The sequence below is a fragment of the Haliotis asinina genome, chromosome 14 (assembly GCF_037392515.1).
Source record: "Haliotis asinina isolate JCU_RB_2024 chromosome 14, JCU_Hal_asi_v2, whole genome shotgun sequence".
NCBI classification, from domain to species: domain Eukaryota; kingdom Metazoa; phylum Mollusca; class Gastropoda; order Lepetellida; family Haliotidae; genus Haliotis; species Haliotis asinina.
The window spans coordinates 4,239,127-4,263,213 of record NC_090293.1 but is presented as its reverse complement, the minus strand read 5'-3'; the positions used below and the strand labels follow the sequence as shown (position 1 = coordinate 4,263,213).

The 24,087-nt window shown below is 43.3% G+C and overlaps 1 protein-coding gene across 2 annotated transcripts in view; it reads right to left on the bottom strand.

Moving 5' to 3' along the window:
• Positions 1–24,087, bottom strand: part of LOC137260949 (uncharacterized) — a 35,903-nt gene that overhangs the window by 10,981 nt on the left and 835 nt on the right. The window contains exons 2-4 of one of the 2 annotated variants that reach the window (XM_067798523.1): positions 21,564–22,497; positions 20,877–20,963; positions 10,847–11,001 (exon numbers count right to left, since the gene is read on the bottom strand). In XM_067798523.1, coding sequence (XP_067654624.1) covers positions 10,847–11,001; positions 20,877–20,963; positions 21,564–21,882 — 561 coding nt within the window. In that variant the 5' untranslated portion in view covers positions 21,883–22,497. Of the gene's footprint in view, positions 1–10,846; positions 11,002–19,156; positions 20,146–20,876; positions 20,964–21,563; positions 22,498–24,087 lie in introns of those variants that run through there. The other variant, XM_067798524.1, reaches the window with a different exon arrangement.

Here is a 24,087-nt window from a genome sequence, read left to right as displayed (position 1 = left end):
AGGTCGCGCGTACGTTTTATTCATGCTCAGAGTAGGGCACATGATAACGATGTTATCGAACACATCCTTGTAGTAACCCTCCAACATATCCAACACGAAAACGGTCTTCCCACAGCCAGTCTGCCCGCACACTATGGCGCAGTGTGGGTCAGTGGGGAGGTCAATAGATGGCTTGCACGAATCTCCCATTGTCTATATTAAGTTGCGCGTCCATAATAACGTACAGATATAATTTCAACTTACCAGCGGGTTGAGCCTTCTTAGTAATCTGGATGGTTATCCCTTCGCTGCCGTTATCTATACGGCTCCCGCTACCGTGCAGTTTATCATCATCCGTGGATCGCATGTCCAACCATAGGGCGTACTTGGTGGTCAGGTATTCACCGATCTGCACGGAGCCGAGGTCCAGGTCCTTTGTTATGTAATCCCCCACTGGTAGCTTTTTTATCTCATCCCACTGCTGGTGTGGTCTCATACCATGACTGAACAGCTGGTTGGGCACGCCCTCGATGGTCACTTCCACCTTTTCAATCTCGGGGTTGAAAAACTTCTCGCTGTCCCTCCGGAATGGTTCGTAATCCTCCACGGGGACGACCAGGATACCTTTCATCGATCGCGCCGGCACGTTCAGGTTGATATTCCACACAGTGTCGCTCTTATCTCGCACGACTGATCTATGCCTCAGTACGCGATCGTACAGGATGGCCATCTTCCCAGAGTACTGGCTTCGAACCTGCCTGGCCAGCTCCGGGCTAGTGACCATGTTGAACTCCAGAGAGATGTTGTCTATGGCATAACTGGCCTCATCACCGTTCGGCGTACGCACTACTTTGCTATAGTCGTTAAACGTGAGCTCGTATTCGAGCCTATCACCCAGCGCGGCCTGGTAAAACGGCGCGTGTCCCGTGAGCAACTCGATTCCCGTATGCTCGAGCGATGGCCTTTTCACCGTCCGATAGCTTGTCTAGCTGGTCTGGCGTGAAGGCATACCCTATGCGCGACCGGGTTGATTTGCTGATACCCTGGTACACATCATTGACTCGTTCTCCCTCGCTTTTCCAGAGATCCCCGTAGCAGTGAAACACGTCGCTGTCGTCGATGGTCAGCACCTCGTTACCGCTGATCTTGACGGTCGTTTTCTTGATGATAGCTCGACCCACGTTCCGCACTAGCTCGCGTTTGTCGTTGTCGGAGGTCAACGTGATGTTGAACGCCAGTCGAACAGTGCCTGGTACAATGAGGTCATTCTCACCAAGGTTTGGAAATCTAACCAGCAGAGTTTGATTCTGGTCTATCTTGCTAGGATTGTTGGTGATGGTCACAGACTGGCGCACGGCTCTGGCTCCTAATGGCTCTCTCAATCTTCTGAAAGGATCTAATTTTCTGCCGTACATTGTTATATATAAATGAAATATATTTTTAATACTAAATAATGGATGAAGACATACCTATGGATGATATGCGGGGCGATAGTGCAGGAGACCTCATTCAGTACTGGCCTTCTACAGCAGGCTGTCAACGATTATTACAACGAAGTTGAAAATAAATCCAAACTCAAGCCGTTGGGAAGGGAATATTTCAGGTTTACCCTCGATAGCAATGGCACGCTGCGTTTGAAGACTCACCCGGAGATCGATCTCGTGAATAAACGCACGAGAGAACCGCTTGCCTTATCAACATTGGGCAGTCGACATGGGAGTAACTTTATCCGCGATGAACTAGGTTTCATAGAGTACGGTGGCGCGCGACCTAAGCAGTATCCTCCGAAGTTAGTTCAAAGTCTGGAAGACATCAGGGACGCCACATCGGTTCAAAACATGACTTATGATATTGAAAAGGTGTTGGACGACTACAAGAACAAGCCCTTCCCGGGTTTCGAACTTACCTTTCGGGAACTGCGGGGGTTGGACCTGTTGATGCAAACCATTTGTGGACAGATCGCGAAAAGCATGGCCAAAATGAGTGAGATAGACGACCACATCGACTATGAAAAGGGCAAACTTGGTGAAACTGAGGACGAGTCTATGAAAGCCACCATCGAGGAACGAATACGTAATTTGGAAGATGAAAGGCAGGTCTGGTTGGAGACAGCGTCCGGCCACAAAGAAAAGCTTCGATCTTAGGTCAACCGTGTGCGGGAAACCATCAATCAAGTCCTCTACCGAGACACCACGTTAGCAGACAGGATTCGGATATTGTTCCGGGAGCAAGGGATCACCATCGCCAGCATTCTGACTGCATTGGGTTTCATCATATCAACCTTGGTGTTGTCACTGACAGGGGGTACCCCTGTCGGGCCTGCCGGCGGCGGAACCCCAAGTGGCGGTGGTGTTAAAGATAAAAAAACTCGGGGAAGGTCTAGCTAAACTGGCTGGTAAAGCCGCCGAAGCCCTTCCCGGCATCCTGGGTAGCATCGTCTCGTGGTTGTTGGGCGCTCTGGCTAAAACTGCCACGTGGCTCAGTCAAAACCTGTGGGCAGCCATCGTCGCCGTAGCGGGTCTGGTGTACGTAGCGGCTAAGAAATTTTTAACCAAATAAGTCCCAAAGCTACCCCACCAACCACCAGGGCCGTTTTACTATCAATATGCTGCTGATAGGAGGCCTGAATATGAGGGTGTGTGGGGGGTACCCCCACATGAACTTTAGACTCCGGGGGTGGCGCCACTATACCCGTTTCACGTGGTGGGATGTGTGGGATATAGGGGGTGTTAATATCGGGGTTGATACCCAACTTTTGATCCGCCGTGGCTATGACTATTTTGTTGTTATAACCCACCACTTTTTTTACTCTCAGTTGCATATCACTCGGAGCCATGTACAGCCCCACGCCGAACACGTAATTGACTTTCGATCTGGCGTATTCTAACACGTTTTGGTAACGGTCGATGGCCCCCGGGAGATCAACTGGAGAATTGATAGCATCCTCAACGTTGGCAACGTACTGTTTCTGAGCGTCGTAAGCAGTTCCCTTACCGATGATGTTGGAATGCGTCATCGACTGCGCACCCAACAGCGCCCACACGTACGTTCGAATCGAGTCGTTCAAGCGTATTGTACCAGCACGAGTGAATCCTTTCGATGTTTTTGAGATCATTTTAGTCCAGGCTGTGGCTGCATCAGGATTGGTTTGCTTTATGCAGCTGACATGGATCTTTTCATTCGTTGTGGGACCTGTAAATGTATGACGGTTTGGGTTGTATGTACCATCTTTAGAACCGGCCATATATGTTCCGGACCTGTAGAAGTACACAAGAACTATACCGAGACCATGGTTCACACCAGGAAGGCGAAAGTCTTTATTCGTTGGAATCTCAAACTCCCCACAAACACGTTCATAAGCGCGTTTATCATAGGGGTTATTCGTCATACTCCACGCTTTATCTTGGGGAAGAGGAGCACTTATTTCCTTCAATATTCGTCTCGTTTGATAATAAATATGAAACAAAATGACTGCCTTACTCAGTTCGTCTATACCGTAGTCTAGTGTCACACCCGACCCTGTCGTCGCACACCACACAGCAAAGTTGAGTTGGTTCTGCCAAAACTGCATTGGGGTTTGATTCCAGTTTACCACCGCCTGCGCGTTATTAACGGACACGACATAGTTTTCAAAGATATTAATAAAGGTTGTTTTAAACCCCGTACTACCTACCACCACGATTTTCAAGTGTGCTAAGTCCATATTATAATATATAAATTATATATTATAATATGTACATAACACTTCCAGGAATAACGAGCGGTGAGGCCGTTCAGCTGACGCACGCGATCGATAACACGTCAGGCCAACTCGAAGTCGCACTCTGCGATATCACCTACCTACCGCAATGGACTAACATCAACGCCAGCAACAATAAGCTGTTCGTCAGTGGAATTCGCAGCCAGATAACTGACGGCTACTACAGCGTGTGCTCTCTAAACGACGAGGTCTTCAAACCCCTTGGAGCCGAACTCAAGATGAACGACTCAAACGGTACAGTGGTGTTAATCAACAACGGAAGAAACCCCTTGAGGCTCGGCCGACCATTAGCGAGGATACTCGGTATGTCTCCTGACGAGATAAAACCAACAACAACCGTCACAGGCACGAAGTTACCCGATCTAGTACCGTACCGAGAGCTGTACATTCATCTCGGTCAGGTGAGCACAACGTACAACATTCACGGAGGTCACCCTTCCACTATACTGAGAGCAGTGCCGGTGAAAACTGAGAAATACAACGACGGTAGAACCGAGTCGTTTTCACCACGGCAGTATAAGAGATTAATCCAGGGCAACATACCTGAGCTGACAATATCGGTGTTAGATATAAATCATAATCCTGTAAATATAGGATACCTCAGCTTAACGCTTCATGTAAAATGACCAGCGCACAAGGGCCCGGAGTGAAAAAATGCGTCAATATCGGGATCTCCGACCTCGGAGACACGCGCGGTTTCGAAGCTCCCGGAGTAGATGGTAAAACGTACGCCTTGCAACTGAAAAACAACATTTACAAACGCGTTGAAGTCACCTCCGGTGGAGCCCTAAGTGATATAGTAGATACCGCAAGAGCAACAGTCAACACTAAGTACGCCCTTGTCAACACCGGTAATAACTGGATAATATACCCATTGTTCGGGGGTAAACTGTTCGACTTAGACGATGTTGAAAGCACTACCGTCGCCCGAAACAAGCCATATATGCTCATCTTCACCGAAGATGACAAGTGGGTGTTGTTACCCGATAACGACTGGTTTCTCAATATTAGGCTCGGCTCCCCCTACGTGTTCACGGATAACAAAGACAACCACCTAAACAAAGTCATGAACAATGGAACCCTGCTCGTGGCTTACGTCCCAACTCAGAGACGTAGTGTAGTCGTCAGCCCACTCGACACTATGGCAGCCCACATGCTATCGAGTAAACCGGCCATACAAAACGTGAAATTGCAGTTGGTGTCTGAATTCGAAGGCGTGGTCAGTATACTAGAGAGTCTACTGGCAAACTCAACACTGATCATCAAAGTCTACCTAGGGGAACCATCGGGGAATGATGTCGAGATCGTGAAGGGGATCAAACTCGGGTGGGGAAAACGACACCAGTATCAAGTTTGCAACGTTTACGTGCGGGTGGGTGTCGGCTCCAACACCAGTCTGCAGGGGGTCAACGTGATCGTGGAAAACAAGATATCACTAACCAATATCTTCCTGCCTGACAACATACACTTCATGGGTATGAAGTTCACCCCTGAATTATTATCAGAAAACCAGTTGGAAATTATATCGTAATAGTATAATAATGACCAGTCATCATCCCAACACTACGCTTAACGACCTAGGAGATACGGAGGGATTTGATCAGCCTGGTGAGGAAGACACCTTATATATCCTGCACTTCAAAGACAACGTGTACAGACGGGTGTCGTTATTAGATTTAAAAGAGCCCAAATGGATGATCAACTTAACACTCGCCTCACCTTATATCACAATAGACGCAGATACGGGGTATATCACTAAGATTAGGAACAACAGTATCTGGGCCGGGGATTTCATTCCGGAGAGGGTACCCATAGCAACTACTGATACCGAAAAAAATAGGTTAAAGACTGTAGTAAAAAATAAATTAGCATTTATCAATTATTCTTTTAACATAAGTCTTGATATATACTCCCCTTTCACACTCATCATAGAAGTCTTCTTTTATTTAGACAAGGAAAACACCTCAAGAGTACACCAAATTTTACCCGGGGTGTCAATACACTGGTTTGACGAACACGCAAACAAATATTGTCGTATTGTTATACAACAGGATACCCACGGGGGTTCTATAAACCGCTTAATAAGCCTCAGTGGGGTTTTTATTACAACAGGAAAGTCTATTAGCCTCTCACCTATTACCCTGAGTAGTAATCTAGAACTTGTAGACTTCAAATTAATTTATAGAGTATTAACTGAAACCCAATTAAAATATCTTTCAAAATATATATTATAGATGGGTCTGTACCCAGTCGTAGAGGAAGTAGCGAAGACGCTGGAAACCGTAGATGGGTTCCGCTTGAGGCAGTTATGTGATGTGAAACGCCAACTAGAACAAGACCGTGACACGCGGAAAGCACTATGTAAAAAGTACCATAGAGCTTTCAATATCGTGGACGGGGCTGACACTACCCTTATGGTAACCAGCATGGGACTAGGGGCGGCAGGTGTTGGGTTGTTAGCTACCATCGTGGCTGCACCTATAGTGCTAGGTATTGAAATAACAGCTGGGGTGGCAGGGGTGTTAGGGTTGGCGCTTAAGTTAGTATCACGCAGACTGCATCGTAAGGCATTGAAACACGACGAGATCAGGGTTCTGGCCGAAGCAAAGCTCAACACAGTGAGTGAGCGTATTTCCACGGCACTCTCTGACAGTAAGATCTCAGAAGAGGAGTTTCGTTCAATCCTCTCTGAACTCACAAAATATAACGGAATGAAACAAGATATTCGATCCAAGTCTCGTAAGTCTGCTATCAGCGAGGACGAGAAAAAAAAGTACATAGAACAGGGGATACAAAAAGCCCAGCAAGCCTTTATTACGAACACCAAAGTGATCATAGGCGGTTCACGTTAAACTGTTTCATCGATATAAACGTGACATAGACCGCCAACTTTTTTGTAGTAGGGGTAATAGTAGCAAGAGCTAAGGGGCCAACCAAAGCCTTAGTTAGTAAATAAGGCGTTGTAGAGACTTTTTTTGAAAGTGGTCCAGGAGTTCATTGGTGCCGTGTCACAACTGCTAGCCAAACACGATAAAAAGGTCAGAAACCGGCAGACGCTATCAAACTAAAATCAATAGTTGCAGAGTCGGCCGCTCCATTGCGTGGGAAGGAGAAACAGATACCAGATAGGGCCCTAGTGAGGTATCTATACCAGCCGGGGGAACACGAGGGTGATAGCCGTAAGCGGGCCACCGATCCTATATGGTCAGTCAAAACTTACAACATAGATAAAGTGGATATGAAAGCCGACGAACCTAACTTATACTACTTGAGGGATGGGCCGGGTAGGGGGTTTGTAAGAGAAGAATTATTGATCGTACCGTACGGCACAGTGTTACCTCCAACACACGTTAAGTAGTAGGGGTAATAGTAGCAAGAGCTAAGGGCCCAACCAAAGCCTTATTTAGTAAATAAGGCTTTGTAGAGACTTTTCTTGAAAGTGTTTTAAAACCCCCATTGTATATACTACTCATGCCTCTCGGTTGGGACATGCTTCAACACTAGGGCAACCACAAACCAACATCCAACAGGGTGTCATTGCAGAGATTGTGTGTATGACATAAAGGACACCCCATTAGCGACAACACTAGCCTACTCCACAGCTAGTATCTACCTCAGTAAAAGTCTACAGAAGTCTACATAGGACGATTGGGTCGCCTGAAGGTTAAAGGTCACGTGGAACCAGAAAAAAAGGCAAAGAAAACTAAAAATAAACATAGTTAAACCACAACAACCACTTATTCATGGCATATAATATACATTGCTGATTGTGAAAAAACATAAACAGTTTTATACACGCGCAATCGCGAATTAAAAACGTATTATTTTGTACTTGGGCTTACTTCCTTCGAAACCAAGCACGCGGGAGACCGAACCAGGTCAGAGCGGGTGGGTTCTCCAGTGTAACGAAGACTTTTAACTGACTGGTTCATTTGCCGATACCCTGTGTGAGATGATCCGTTTGCTTGGCATTTCAGTATGATGAGTAATAAGAAAGTTAGATTTTTTTATGGATAACAACTTCTTTTCTTGTACATGATACGACGTTTCGCTATGGAGTCATATACCGTTGTCAGACAGGAGTGATTACGGTGTAACAACCCATGCCGCGACGTCGCATCATGTACTATGAAAGAAGTTGTTATTCATAAATAATGTATATAGAAATGATTGGTTTTGTGAATACATGATCTCTGCATTTGCGTTCGATATAATCAACAAATCCCGAGATGGTAACTACTGCGTGGCTGGAAACTGTCGTTCGTCCAAGTACAAAGCAGGACTTGAAACTGACAATCTGAGGTTGCACCGGTTGCCGTCCGATCCAGTCATTCGAGAAAAATGGATCCAGTGTGTTTGCAACCCTCAGACATAATAACATGACATGTGTACAAGTATCACACCTGCCTGTCAGTGTAATTACATACTGTGACCGAGACAGAACCCAGGTGCAAGAACCATAAATCAGCGTGGTGTTAAATTCAAATGGCATGTGGTAAACGATTGAAATTGTGTATTGCATATTGTCATCAGCAGCCAGGCAGACACATAAGTGTCAATAAACAGACACAGAGTTTTGTCTGTGACAAAGGCTGCTTAAAACAATCAATCAATCAATCTTTTTCTATGTTTCCATAGGTATGAATTAAAACATTCCGTTTTCTAACTGAGCAATTTATAACAATGAAATTAGTATTTCACATGCTACACTTTCTTGATAACTTGGTTTGCGCATCCGCAGGTATGGGACCAGTGTACATTTATTACTGCAGACCCAAGATCCGTGTAATCACCTGAAAAATCTCTTGTTCTCCAACTTCGACCGTAGCAATAATTCTTGCACGCATCACATGCTGTGTTAATTCAGGGATAATCTACAACAGGGATAGGTCACTTGCTTACTTTCTTTAGCATTTGTACTAATTAGCGTGTGCCTCGTCATGCCCCAATGCACACACTGACCCGGTTCGTTCCCAGTGCAACTTCGGCTGTGTATAACAGTAATGAATGAATGAATGATAGCAAGAATTAAGAGCAAGACATATGAGAATGGATGAAAAGCAATGCAGAAAAAGAACTAAAGAAAGAAATACATATGTGAATGAATGAAAGAATAATGATACACCATCAAACATGTGAAAGAATGCAAAACTATCGCTAGAACCAGGAAGATACTGACAGTTTGTACATTATCACTGTTAGAACACGTGTTTTTAAGAATCTACATTTTTTTACATTAGTAAGGAATTTAGACATCTTATTGCATGTGGGGAATGGCATGGACATTGACAGAATGTTAACTGACCCTGTCAGACATGCCTGAAAAACGGAATGTTTTTACTGTGATCATGAAAGAAAGGAGTTTTAGAACTGTAACACTCAAGCATCAATGGCGGATCAGATCAGACTGGCGACATACTATACTATACTATACTATACTATACTATACTATACTATACTATACTATACTATACTATACTACTAGATATCTGTATAACGCCGATATCCAGTTGGTTCTACTGCTCAGTGGCGCTTTGTTTTTCCCTCGATCATTGGATGTCCACCACAAGGGCACACAGCACTAGTATTTTCAATACTGGGAATCATACAACTCTTGCAGCCTATGAATTGTCATATTTTTCACACACATCAAATACCGCCTAACAATTTTTCTGGAAGTATAAACCAATCACTATTACCTGCAAACATCTGTCACCTGATGGTATATTCCCCTCATAAAGATTAAAGATGTATTTGAAAGAAGTTTTAGAGCAATAAGTAGAACACTCAAACAACGCACTGTAGGATTTCAATGGCGGATCAGAACAGACCGGCGATATGTCATACCTTTCACACACCTCAAATCCACACTAACAATTCTTTTAAAGTTATAAAACTATCGCCATTACTTCAGCTCTTCAGCTAAAGGTATATTTCCCTCCTGAAAGTTAAACGATTATGTGAAAGACGTTTTAGCGATAGAACTTGGTCTTTCTTCAGTGTGTACCGACAATTGAAGCCAGTGAGCTATTACATGTCGACGTGTACTAAACATACTGTAATACTGACACTACTGATACTAATACTGACACTAACAACAATTATTTGACTTAAAATAAAGTGACGTAGGTTTTCAGCTATCAAAACACTCAGCTGTTGAAAATACACAGGGCTCAGTCATAAAACCTTTGCTTTCACACTGGTCACGGGACGACCCGAGGGCTTTTCGTGGAATGACCGGAGGTTCCTTGGTTTAAATACGAGTCACCTTCCCCGGTTCAAGCCGCGCGAACCTAATCGCAGCATAGCTGGTGTAACCACTTTCCCCCAGCGCTGGGGGGCAGTTAGTGAATCCTTTGAAATCCGATTTCGCGGGCATTTTAAAACCGCGTTATTTTTCAAATTGATAAGGTGAATTTGCAATATTGATAATTTGTTAATGTGCGTCCATACACAGGCAAAGTTAGCGCAAAGGGAGTTACGCAGCGTACAGAATATGACCGCTCTTCCTATATGCTAGCGAAGCGAGCAAAGGTTGGCAACGGACTTCCGTCGCTTCGGTTCGAAAAATATTTTACATGTCAAAATAAAATATCGTCACCATCAAAGGTTCTCTCCCATTTCCACCCCCATATCCAATAAAAACTCACGAGAAATATATCTCATTCTACATTTTAAGCGCAATTCATGGTACATCAGACCGTTCTTCGCCTCCATTCACACTGCCAGCTTCCGGTTCAACGCAGTGAAAGAACAGGAGAGTATTATTCCATATGGAATACCTCCTCTGCTTCATTCGCCCACTACGCCAGAAGTGTATATTGTACAATACATGTTACGTAACTTTTAACAATAATGACGACAGTTAAGACAAACTCCAACAGGTTCATGATAAAATTAGGCAATATGGTAATTCTTTTTCATTTCTGTTTATTCTTGTTCCTTCACTCCTTTGAAACGGAAGGTGGCAGGGTTAACAGAGTCGCAAATGATGCGTTTCGGTCGGAAGACATGCCCTTGATTACAATGGCCCAAGGTCTCTGCCTGATTATCTTTCGTTAAAGACCGTTAAAGACACTCTAGAAGGAAGGCTTTTTCAGTACGTACTCTGTGTATGATAGGATACCACAGGAGGTGGAGCTTCAGGGTTTTGACCTTGACCTTCAGTTCCTTGACGCTATTGTGTTTCTTGCATGTGTCACACTCAGGTTCAGGCTCCATGTACAGCGGGTTGTCCACGAGACATTCACTGCTGTACAGGTCTGGAAACAATAACAATACAAGTAATAAACATCGACGCTTTCAAAAACAGAGCAGAATAACTGTGGATACTAAATACATATGGCTCTCCAGTTATTCTCAGCAGTATGAATATGCGTAAGACCAGGGACCATATAACATTATATTATATGGTCCCTGGTAACACATACCTAGTAGTAGTATATAAGACGAGGGTACGAGATCACTTTTGACAAAAGCCTCTGAAATGCTTTCTTTATGAAATAAAGTTTCCATCAGGCCCTTATATCTTTCAGCTGGTGTGTACACAGTTTTTGCTCACCCCGCCAACTTCCTGGTCACTATGACTGTAAGTCAACACTTCCTGATGGCTCGATTGTGTTGGTCTCAGCGAAATGTATGAAATACCAATTTATAATTTTATATTAAACATTCACTTTTGAAATTCTCAGTCTGTGTAACTTAACTTTCATCTGGTTATGTTTTTTGTGTGTTGGATATTATGTTATTAGAATTAAAAATCGTTTGTTACATTATAGAATGGAGTGCAAGGAACTGCTGGGACAAATGGTGGTGGATGATACAAGCGACGACAAGCGAGATAGACTGTTGTCGCTGGCGATGGGTGGCCAAACCAATCAATGCTTTGGGGACCATCTCTCTCCAACTAAAACTCAGAAAATGCCCCCACCCCCAAGTCACCAAAAAGAAGAATCCTACAAGAGTGGCGGCTGGTAGAAAAGGTGGTTCAGCCAAGCACCATGATAATAACTATACTCTGTGGATCTGATTTGGCAACATTATTTATGTTATATAACAAGCAATAAACCCGCATATTGCATTAAAAAACATATATTTTGTTGCATACATAATGTCTGAAGGAAACACATTCATTAACGATGCATATCACGCATCCGTGGTCGCTGGTCAAGCTGTAGGATGTGGTCGTTCACCCAAAATGGTTCTCAAACAAAAAGTGATGAAATTCAGTTTCGACCTGCAGGACATGGGCATGCTCATAATGAATTTAGGGATGGTGATGGCCGCTAAGGATGTTCTCGTAAAACAAGGCATTGTACCAGAAAATATTTGAAAGTAATATAAACATATCTGGAATGGCTGTGATCACTATGATAGTCAGTGGGGCTTTAGTCAATGCCCTGGCATTTTCCAGGAGTAATTACATTTTCTCGAAATTATGAGAGTCAAATGCGGCAAAGGTAAAAGCGGAATGAAAATGCCACAATATGACTGAAATTACAAACCAGACAAGCTGAGTATGCAAATATATAATAATAATATAATAATAATAAAAAATGAAACAAAAACCCCGCAGGCAGAGACTAAATTTCATTAACGATCAATGAGCTTGAAAACCATGCCATTCAAACGTTCAAGGACGTTGTTGACCCTGTGAAAGAATACTACCTAATGACTGGTAAACAGCTCGAACCTCTAAGAGATGAACCCACACTCTCTCATTATTATGCGCCTTCCCAGAGGCAAGAACTGATCTTCACGCTTGGCCAATCAGCGACTGTGTTCATTGTGAAACAATTAGACTAAATAACATGAATATATCAAAGATGAAACTCACTCAGTATCGTTGTCAGTAGATACCTCTGGGAAAACCTGAGATTTGAGGTAAAAAATTGCATGACCGAGGCTTACTGCAGTATACATATGATACGTATCAGAGAGGGATTTGTGAACTACACATGCTCTGCATATGGTATTGGAGTGAAAGGCCATTAATGTTTATGTAAAGCCCATGGAACGGCCATGTTCCGAAACCAAATTATTTACATCAAGGAAAAAGATATTTGAATGAATGTAACTGGCACCTCAATATAAAGATTTCAATATAAAAATTTTTATGCCAGCTTCATTTTTTTTAAACCTGACAGAATTACCTCCCCTCTTTGCGGGGTGAAGGCCCAGCCAAAACATGTAAAAAATGGATCTGGGTCTCAGGCGGGAACTGGACAGGAGGCCCAGTTAGAGAGTGGCTTTGCATCTAAGTGTCTATGCATCTAATAATGATTACTGTTTGAGAGCTTAAACGCATTGTAAGATGGTTATCCCCTCACTGCTGTTGTTGATGTGGCACCTGCTGCCATGCAACCAATCGTCATCCGTGGATCGCATGTCCAACCACAGTAAGTACTTGGTGGTCAGGTAAACCCCAATCTGCATATAGGATAGGTAGTATTTGATGTCCACCGTGTGTCGTGGGATCAACGGTAGTTTTATAGCCTTGTCCCATTACTGGTGAGCCCTCATGCCTTGACTGAACAGCTGGCTAGGCACGCCCTTGATGGTCACTTCCACTTTCATGATTTCAGGGTTGAAAAAAAACCCATTTGCTGTCTCTTTCCAGTGGTTTGTATTCCTCCACAGGAATGATCAAGACGCCTGTCATCGAACACGCCAGCATGTTGCTTTTGTCCTGTACAGTCGTGTGGTGTCTCAGGACTGTCGTTGTACAGGATGGACACCTTTCTGGAATACTGGTGGTAAATGTGCCAGGCCAGCTCCAAGCTCATGACCATGTCGAACTCAACAAGATGTTGCCGATGGAGAAACTGACTGCATCACCATTTAGTGTATGCACGACTTAAATGTGAGTTTGTATTCCAGCCGATTGTGAGGTTTGGGAAGACAGTGCGTGTCCTGTGAGCAACTCGAAGTCAAGTGGCATGCAAAAGCTGGTTCCACTATGCTTCGGTGATGGCTTTTTCGGACGCCTGGATCTTGTTGAGCTGGACTTGTGTGAAGCCGTACCCTACGCACAATTGAGTCAATTTACAGTTCTGTGAACAGATGCCTTGATACACGTCATTATCGCATTCACCCTTGCTTTTCAAGAGATCCATGTAACAGTAAATATGTCACTGCTGTTGATGCTCAACACCTCGTTGCCGCTGATATTGATAGTGGTTTTCTTGATGATGGGACGACCGATATTCCCCCTACCTTTGTCCTTGTTGGTAGTCAATGTGATGTTAAACGCCAATCGAACTGAGCCAGGAACGATGAGGTTACTGTCACCCAGGTTAGGAAATCAAACCAACAGTGTTTGGTTTTGATCTATCTTGCTCGGATCGTTGCATGATGGTCACCGACTGACACATTGCTTTGATGCCAAGAGGCTCTCTTAATCTTAAATCTCCATATTGTGAGATTGTTATATACATAAAAAATATATAAGTTTAATACAATTGATACAATAGATGATATTCCAATGGATGTTTTGAGTGGTGGTTCCCTCGACTATGGGCATTATGATGAAGATACTTCGTTTATCAGCAATGTCTTGAGTGATGACGAACTCGTCAAACAAACTGTCAATGAATATTATGATGGTTTAAAATGCAATAAAAAATATGCTGAGCCACCATAATGAGACCATTCCAAATTTGTTATCGATAACAAGGGCAGGCTGTGATTGAAAACTGATCCAAAGATTGATCTCGTGAACACACACATGAGAACCACTCACACTGCCAACACTGGCCGGAAAAACATGGCGTTAGTATTCACTGGGATGAATTAAACCTTACAGATTACGATGGCGCATGACCCAAACAACTTCCATCCAAAGTAGTTCATGATCTGCAAAACATCAGGACCAGTGTCGAAGGCGGCATGCCCCGCTTCCTCAAATCGAGAACAGCTTCGATCACAGATCAGCCGCGTGTGGGAAACCATCGATTGAGTCCTGAACAAGGACACCACGTTGGATGAAAGGATAAACATTTTGTTCCCCTAGCAAGGGATCATCATCACCTGCATTCTGATGGCTTTGGACTGCATCATATTGACTCTGGTTGTATTGCTGACAGGCATGACACCAACACCACCACCAGGTGGTGACGTCAGAGACAGGGAAAAAACCCCATTTGAAATCACTTCTCAAAGCCCTGGCTAAACCTGCAGAAAAAGCAGCTGAGACACATCTGGGATTCCTGGGGGTAGCATCGTCTCGTGGCTTAGTATGCTCTCGAAAACTGTCATGTGGCTCAGCCCAAACCTGTGGGCAGCCATCGTCGCCGTGACAGGGCTGGTGTCCGTGGTCAGTAAGGAATTTTTAACCAAATGAAACATATGCCAACCGCGATCCAGCCGACCACTAGCACTGTTTTACGATCGAGGTGTTCTTTATTTTCAGCTACCTCGTGTGGTGAAAGGGGCTCTGGTGTGTTTTGAATCCTGGACTCCGGGGATGGTGCTATGACTATGCCTGTTTCACCGGTACTCGTGGGTATGACGTTTAAGACGTTGATCTCTGGGTGGATACCCAACTTTTGATTGGCGGTGGCGATAATGATTTTGTTGTTTTAGCCCACTATTTCATGGATTCTCAGTTGTATGTCGCTCGGAGTCATGTACAATCCCACACCAAACACTTAATCAACTTTGAACCGGGTGTATTCCAACACCTTTGGATAGGGTTGGAGCGGCGACGGCATCGTTGACATTAGACATGTTTCTGCTTCTGTGTGTTGTAAGCAGTCCCTTCACCAATGATGATGGAATGAATTTTGTCTGCGCTCACTAGTGCTCACAGAATAGAATCGCTCAAGCGTTTGATACCGGCGGAGTGAACCGTTTCTACGTGTCCAGCAAAAACTTTTTCTTCGGGTCAATTTCAAATTCGTTGCAAATTCGGCTGACGCACGTTGATCATACGGATTGTTTACTGCATTCCATCCTTTGTCCTGTGGAAGCAGAGCGGAGATTTCTTTGAGGATAGGTCTCATCTGATAGTACACGCGAAACATATAGACAGACCTACTCACCGGGCCATGCCGAGTGTCGCTCAATGAAAAGCCAAACCCTGTTGTCGTGCACCACATGGCAAAATTGAACTGATTCTGCCAGAAATGCGTTGAAGTCCCCACCGTCGGTGGTGGCAACTTAGGTGATATCGGCGATACTGCAGCAGCAGACGGCAACACCCCGTACGAACTGGGGTTGGTGTTTAAGTTTGTTTAGATAGTTACATAAAAAAACATTGACACATGACGAAATTTAGAATTCTAACAAAAGCAAAGTTAAACACAATAGACGATCATATCTCCACGGACAAAACAATCTCCGAGCAAGAGTTTTGTTTGGAACTCTCGGAACTCACAAAATATCACAGACTGAAACCAGTCTCGTGGAAGCACTGCCATCAACGAAGACGAGAAAAAATACATAGCACAAGGGATACAACAATCCCATCAAGTCTTCATTACGAAAACCAAGGAAATCATAGGAGCTTCACATTAAATTGTTTCGTGGATATCAATACAATCGAGTGACCAGGAAACTGGTTTGTGGTCATAGTGACCAGGAAGTTGGTGGGGCGAGCAAAAAGTGGTATACACATTAGCGGAAAGAGATAAGAGCCTTCATAAATAAAGCTTTACAGAGACTTTTGTCAAAAGTGACGGGTAGGGTGAGTGGGGGTGGTTGTAGGGTGGGCGGTAGGTGGGGGTGGTTGTATGGTGGGCGGTAGGTGGGGGTGTTTGTAGGGTGGACGGCGGTGGCGGTGGGGGTGTTGTAGGGAGGACGGTGTGTGTGTGTGTGTGTGTGTGTGTGTGTGTGTGTGTGTGTGGTGGGGGGGTGGTAGTAGGGAGGTCGGTGGGTGGGTGTGGTTGTAGGGAGGACAGTGAGTGGGTGTGGTTGTTGTAGGGTGGACGGTGGGTAGGTGTGGTTGTAGGGTGGTTGTAGGGTGGACGGTGAGTGGGTGTGGTTGTAGCGTGGGTGGTGGGTGGTGGTGGTTGTAGGGAGAACGGTGAGTGGGTGTGGGTGTAGGGAGGACGGTGGGTGGGGGTGGTTGTGGGCAGGACGGTGACCCGGAGGCCCAGCGCCGATTGTTCTTGTTTTGAGCCGTCAGTTTCAACTACTTGGAGGTCCTTGTGGGTTCCAGTAAAGTCCTTTTTCAACTAGACTCTTTCACATGTTTATTTTGCTATATTAACGTCCGGGAATCATCCTTGTTACGATTCTTACCTAGTTTCACTTCCTGGTATATGTATTTGCGCATAGGAATGTCAACACCAGTCTTTAACCAACAAAAACTTCTCACTGCGTCATAGGCTTCGCTAACTGGTTTTATAGAAACAGTCTGGAATTGTGTGGAATGTGTAGTCATAGTGTAGGTTTTATTGGTTTGACAAAATGTGCCTACGATCGTACGTACGTATGCATCTATCCACATAAAATGTCAAAATAGCACAGGTACTCAGTCATAAATATCAGACAGTTAAATAACTAAATACGGAATACGTAAATACATGTTTCCTTGAGGGTGAAAACGGCCTTGTTTTTATTTAACTATCTGATACATACATACATACATACATACATACATACATACATACATACATACATACATACATACATACACACACATACATACATACACATATACATACATACATACATACATACATACGTGCACGCACATACATACATACACACATACATACACACACACATACATACATACATACATACACACACACACATACATACATACATACATACATACATACATACATACATACATACATACATACACACACATACATACATACACATATACATACATACATACATACACACACATACATACATACATACATACATACATACATACATACGTGCACGCACATATATACATACATACATACACACATACATACACACACATACATACATACATACATACATACACACACACACATACATACATACATACATACATACATACATACATACACACACATACACACACATACATACATACACATATACATACATACATACATACATACATTCATACGTGCACGCACATACATACATACATACATACATACATACATACATACATACATACGTGCACGCACATACATACATACATACGTGCACGCACATACATACATACATACGTGCACGCACATACATACATACATACATACACACATACATACATACGTGCACGCACATACATACATACATACATACATACATACATACATACATACATACATACATACATACATACGTGCACGCACATACATACATACATACATACATACATACATACATACATACATACATACATACATACATACATACATACATGTCCCAGCAATGTTAACTGTCGGTAACAGTTACAAGGAAACGGTCTTACTTATGTAGTAGCAATAATTATTATCTAACAGGTGTTAAACGTCACCATCATCCCACACGTCAGACTGTCTTTCACTTTGATGTGGTATGCCACAATAGAGATGACAGGTGTATCAATACATGCAGGTTCCCGTGCACGATCGGGTTAGAACTGATACAGGCCGACCCATGCTTGACGCAACTGGCGACTAGCGAGGTCGGGGAGTTGGTTGATGCATGATATCCGTGTATCTATGTTCAGGATGTCAATCACTTGATTGAGTGGTCGTCATATAACTGAAAAACTGACGTATAAAACAAGGCGTCCTTATTCATTAAAACCCATAACACATAATTTAAATCTGTCTTAACCGATTCTACTGTTTCTTAGATGTTTATTAAAGATACGGTGACATGATAGATACACAAGGTAACTGAAGTAAATGTATAGCTCCTCACTTTGTTGTAACACATATTACAGAAATCCCCCTCAGCAGTCGGACGTACAAATGAGTGAAGATCACCCATGATCAAGCGAAAGGACTAGGCCCATGAGTGAGTGAGTGTCAGAAATGAATACTCATATCAGCATGTAAATGATCTGAGACTGGCAGGAATTTCTGAGTTTGACAACAGCGTGTTGTGTCTGTAGTTATTCCGTTGTTTACAAAACCAAAACGATCATAATACTACGGTTTCGTATGAATCGGGACAGTCGCGCGTTTTGTGGGCAACACAAAACTAGTTTTTAATACTTTCTTACTTCTACAACTATTGAAAACCTATGATAAAGCATTGCCGGTACGATGATCGCTTTGTACAAATGGGTCTGGATGCACAGTCGTTTAACGAGGAGGTTTCCACGTCACTTTAACTGTAGTTGGGGACATCTATCTCTTGCTCTGTACTTATGGGAGCCATCGAATTTAGAATACGGCGGGTTTGTCATAAAGTATATTCTACTTCTACATGGAAACATACTTATGTGGCAGGCACTAAAGAGAATCTTACTTGAAAAGTCCGTCGCCCCATGGAAAGGAACTGACAACAGTCGAGCGTATTTTAAGACTGCAACCATGCCATGCGCTATCACATCCTGAGGAAGCAGTAGTCCCAGAAGACTGTATCCATTTGAGCTGACCGCCATTAACAGGACACTGACCACGGAGATCAGACATAGTCGTCGAGCACTCGGGTTACACCACATCCATCTGGTGAAGACTGTTAACCCACACTTATCACTGGCGGCAACGTTTGGTCCGCCGAGAGACTTGTCCAAGCATTGACTTATGATGGAGGATGTGGTGCCACTGGATTCTGCTGCCTTACAGATTGCTTCGACTTTAGACTTAAAGCGTTCAAGATTATACACATCCGGGTCAGCAGCCATCGTTATGTGCAGACGACAGTGGTTGCAGATCAAAAACACAGAATAACTTTTGAAATTGTTTTGAAGAAAGGCAATACACTATGGTATGATCTGTGAAAATTGATCACCGAGACAATGGGCAAATGGAATGGAGTTGTTCGGGACCTTGTCAGTCATCCACGGCTGCGTCTGATAGCATTGGTCTGTCTGGTGCCGGATGTGTCTGCATTGTATGGAACCTCATGGCTGTATCAGTACGAGTCTGTCACGCACATTGCGTGTAGGTGTTGGAAAGGTAATGGGTTCTATATATACTCCATCAACTGTCATCAGTCCTTTGTCCTACGTGACAGTCACCATGATGTCTCCAGCCAGCTGTTGCACCTCATTATTACGCGTTTGTCACATTGGATACCATCCTTTAGGGAAGCCGGACATCAAGCGGTATATACAGATCCCTCAGCAAAAGACGCTGTGGGCATATTTTTGCTCCATGATGGCAAGTGCTACCATGGCCGTTTTGTAAAGAGCTGTTTGATACTCACCTCAATAATGTATCGGTATATAAAGGGGCATTTACACTTTTGCTGATACATCAAAACATGGCAGTATTGCATGGTCTTGAAACATTAAAGGGAGACAACTGTTGGCGGTACTGAACGACGTGTCAATGGCATCACTTAGAAGGGAGCAACAGGCCCACTAACGTTTTACCAATGTAAAACGCCTGCATTGCAGCGACAAATTGAAACCCCTTTCGTCAATAGCTTGATCATTCTCTGGGCTGATCTTATCGTAGGCAAGATCCGATGGTCGTGTGTCTGAATCTCAATCTACGTTTGTCATCACCATGCCCAAGGAAGAGGATGCATGTGGCAGACTTTTCGGACACTTCCGGCTTTCTTCCAACAATAGACATTTTGCGCATACTGTCTCAACCAGCGTCCAAGCCAGCATCGCGGGGGATCACATAACCGTGACAGATTAATTTACTCTTGGATAAAAATTAAGTTGACGTATTTAAAAAATATTTGTTAAGCTCCAAATGGTTCCAATGCTAAATGGTCTACAGCTGTGACAATCTGGACTTGCAAAATCATTCTAGATATAAGCCGGATTCAGTTTACCTGTTCGTCTGGGGTTTAACAGGTGTTAAAACTACCGACCGCTCTTCAACGAGCGACGTACTTGGCACTGAAGGTTTGAATCAAGTCGTTCAAACATAAGTTTGTATTGGCTTCTATCGTAGAATTTATAACATATTTAATATCACCTAAATGGTTATCCTAGGGACAACTGATGTATTGTCACTATGTGTAACATGGTGAAAAGAATTATTACGCCATGATCTGGACGACTTACCCTCCATCTTCACCAAACTGTGAAACGGTACAGCCAAGAGTCGGGTGTAGAAACTGAAGGAATAGTCAATATGTCTCATACACTCGCCTGTGGACAAAACACACACGAGTTGATACACATATATCCATCCTCAACAAAATTCGTAACAGCATACATAAACTAGCATTTTTTCACGTGTCTAATATCGTATATAGCACTTCCGGCGGTGACGCATCAACCACATCGGTGCTTCATGGTGTAAGTGAATTAGAGTTATATCAATACGATTAGGGATTCGTCTTTCTGGAGGAAAGTACTTCTGAAATTATATGCTGTTGGTATTACCACATTTAAGAACGACAGATAGTTATTTTCGAAACAAATAACATCTTAGAAAGTATTTATCGATAATATCAACATAATGTAAGTGTGGTACAGGGCATAGATTTTCGGGGCTCCCTTAGACAGTCGTGAGTGCCATTTATTACCATTAACTTACGACTACCTTAGCGCTAAGAGACCTTCGACAGTCGAGGCTCAGAAGTGTAAATGCCCAGCTCATTTTGTAGGATACGACATTTTCTGCGTATATTTATATATTTATTCAACCACCAAGCTACATTTAAATTGATTTACCATTCATACTGGTTTGAAATCCACGTGCTCTAATATATGTTTGAATGTTGTTAAGTAAATACATATACATACCGATATATGAGCCCTCCCCTGCCGCAACCACACCTATATAGCCGAAAAGCACCACACACAATACGACGATAACAACTTGTGTTTTAGTGCTGGTCCTTCGTTGCAGTTGTTTGAACCATATTGCCAAATTCTCCCAGGAAATGTCTTGGAGACAGATTTGAGAGTAATGGCCTGGAATATTAGCACTCATAGCCTTGGTTGCACATCGCTCAATTGTCTCTTCACTGAAACCCCAGTCAGAACCTAAGCGTCGAATGTCGTGGACATTTTCTCTGAGAAACAAGAGCCGGTCTGCGGAGCTTGTATCCATGTTGCTCATACCTAGTGAAATGATGATCAGGCGGACTGGTGAACTAACACCTGGTCTGATGGCTGCAACGGCTGTGCTTCACACCCGTGTCGTGGCAGATTCACCTGTACATCAAGGTGTGAGTTCGCGCGCGCGTGTGAGCGTGCGTGCGTGCGTGCGTGCGTGCGTGTAACAGCGCCTCCGGGGGTGCGGGCCTGGGGGTAACCGCCATTCAATCTGTTACTTGGAAATGCTTGGAAATAAAACAGTCATACCTGCATCAGTTTGGAAAGGCGACGTTTCACTACCTACCAGTAGTTCTGAACTGCGCAAAGAGTTTAAAGGATTTTACTAATTTTTAAATTGTTCCAGATCAATTCCTATTACATGAAATATAACCATGCTGACGTATTCGTTTGGTGCTGCTTAGTGAGCCAGTGGTTTGTTAGGAAATAACTTTCAATAATATTTTCAACTGAAAATCGAATATAGTGCAATCCTATGATAGGTGTAGTTCCCTTGGCAGGATATTCCAGACGAAGGTGGGACCTTCACACTTTCAACGCTTGTCTTGATGCAGTCAGAAATAACAGTCATGGGTTTTCCGCCATACAGTCCCAACGCGATGGTTAAAACACTGAAACACTAGAAACAACAGGAAATACATAAATGTACATTTCAGAAATCAAATAAACTTTGAACGTGTGAAACAGGTGTGCACAGGAGTGAGTAATTAAAATGTGACTACCCTGGGAATTAGTAAAGAGATGAAATAAGCGTTGCCTGTTGGGATCGAACCCGGGTCTGTGGCGAACGAACAGTCAGAGATACATTGTGTATATATTCTTCAGAATAGAGCGTCTGGCCTGTGGGGGAGATCTTATCTTCAGCTAGGGCTCCTGGTCGTGCTCTAGTAGGACAAGGACTGGTCAGTTCGGAGTCAATATTGCATGCCCATGCAGGGTACCCACGTTAACGGAGGCATAGTATCCCCGTGCATATCCTATCAACGACTCAAATCGAGGCCCTAGCTCCACAAAGTGATCTTTCCGCTTCGCCTACCTTAAGCCAATATTAATTACAATATGGACGTTACGCTTTGATTAAGTCACTGAAAGACATTACTTTCTCTTCCGTCCAGCCCTTGCAAATACTAAATTTGTAAAGGAAACAAGTCTAAATTTCCTCAGGTGATCAATCTCTCATCTCACATGGGCTCCTAGACAAACAGCTAGTCTCTGAAATGAACATATTTTACTGAAAAAACGTTCATAGTGAAAAAACAAATAATATAATGAAATGGAGCCCTGAAACTTTCTTCATTTTCAGAAGCTATGGAAATCTAGACTTGCCACATTTTCTAGACTTGCGTGGGCTTTCTTGGATCTTTATACTTGAGGGTCTGTACGACAGAATAATGGGCTCCTTACCTTTGTTTCTATCAAAATTATACATTTTCGTAGACGAAGTGCTAATCTAGAAAGGGGTCCTTCCACGTTTGTTCCAGCAATTAAAACACACATTTTGTTACCCTGGCAACCGCATGTTCATGGTGTATGTCAGTGAAGTTGTTAATGACACCCTAATTACTCAGTGGCAGGGTCACGGTTACCACGTAACGCCTGTTACATTGTCTTGACCTGCAGCTCAGACTGCGAACTGAAGGTCCCTAATATAAATAGAGACAAAAATGGTCATCTCAACATGTTTCCATGGAGATAGGAAATCTCCGAGCACATATGTATAATTCTGTCGCTTGGGTCGCAGATGCCAAGTTGGAGTTAAAAACAATACCTGTACATAATTACAGATGATATATTTGAAACATGCATTCGTTGATGAAGAAAGAAAACGCATATTCTTTTAATTGGTTCTGCATAACAGAGGAATATATAGACAATCCATGCCTGCACCTAGTCTGTACCTGATAAAACCAGTCATGTTTTTACTGACCCATCTACTTTCCCAGAACACAATTGGTGTAACCTCTTAAAATCAACATCACCCCCAATAGCTGTTTATAATGAAATCGTGAACGGTCCCTAGGTTTCCTCACTTGGAATAAAGTTTACAGGAAGGTCGACTTCGGTTACCATGATCTAATCCTACATGTTTTCCTCACGGCCTTTGATTCTTGACATATTCTTTACTTAGAGGTATTAAACACAGTAAACATTAAATGCATGTTCTTTAAAATAAAAAAATAAGTCAGGTGGCTGAACAAAAATGTCGATT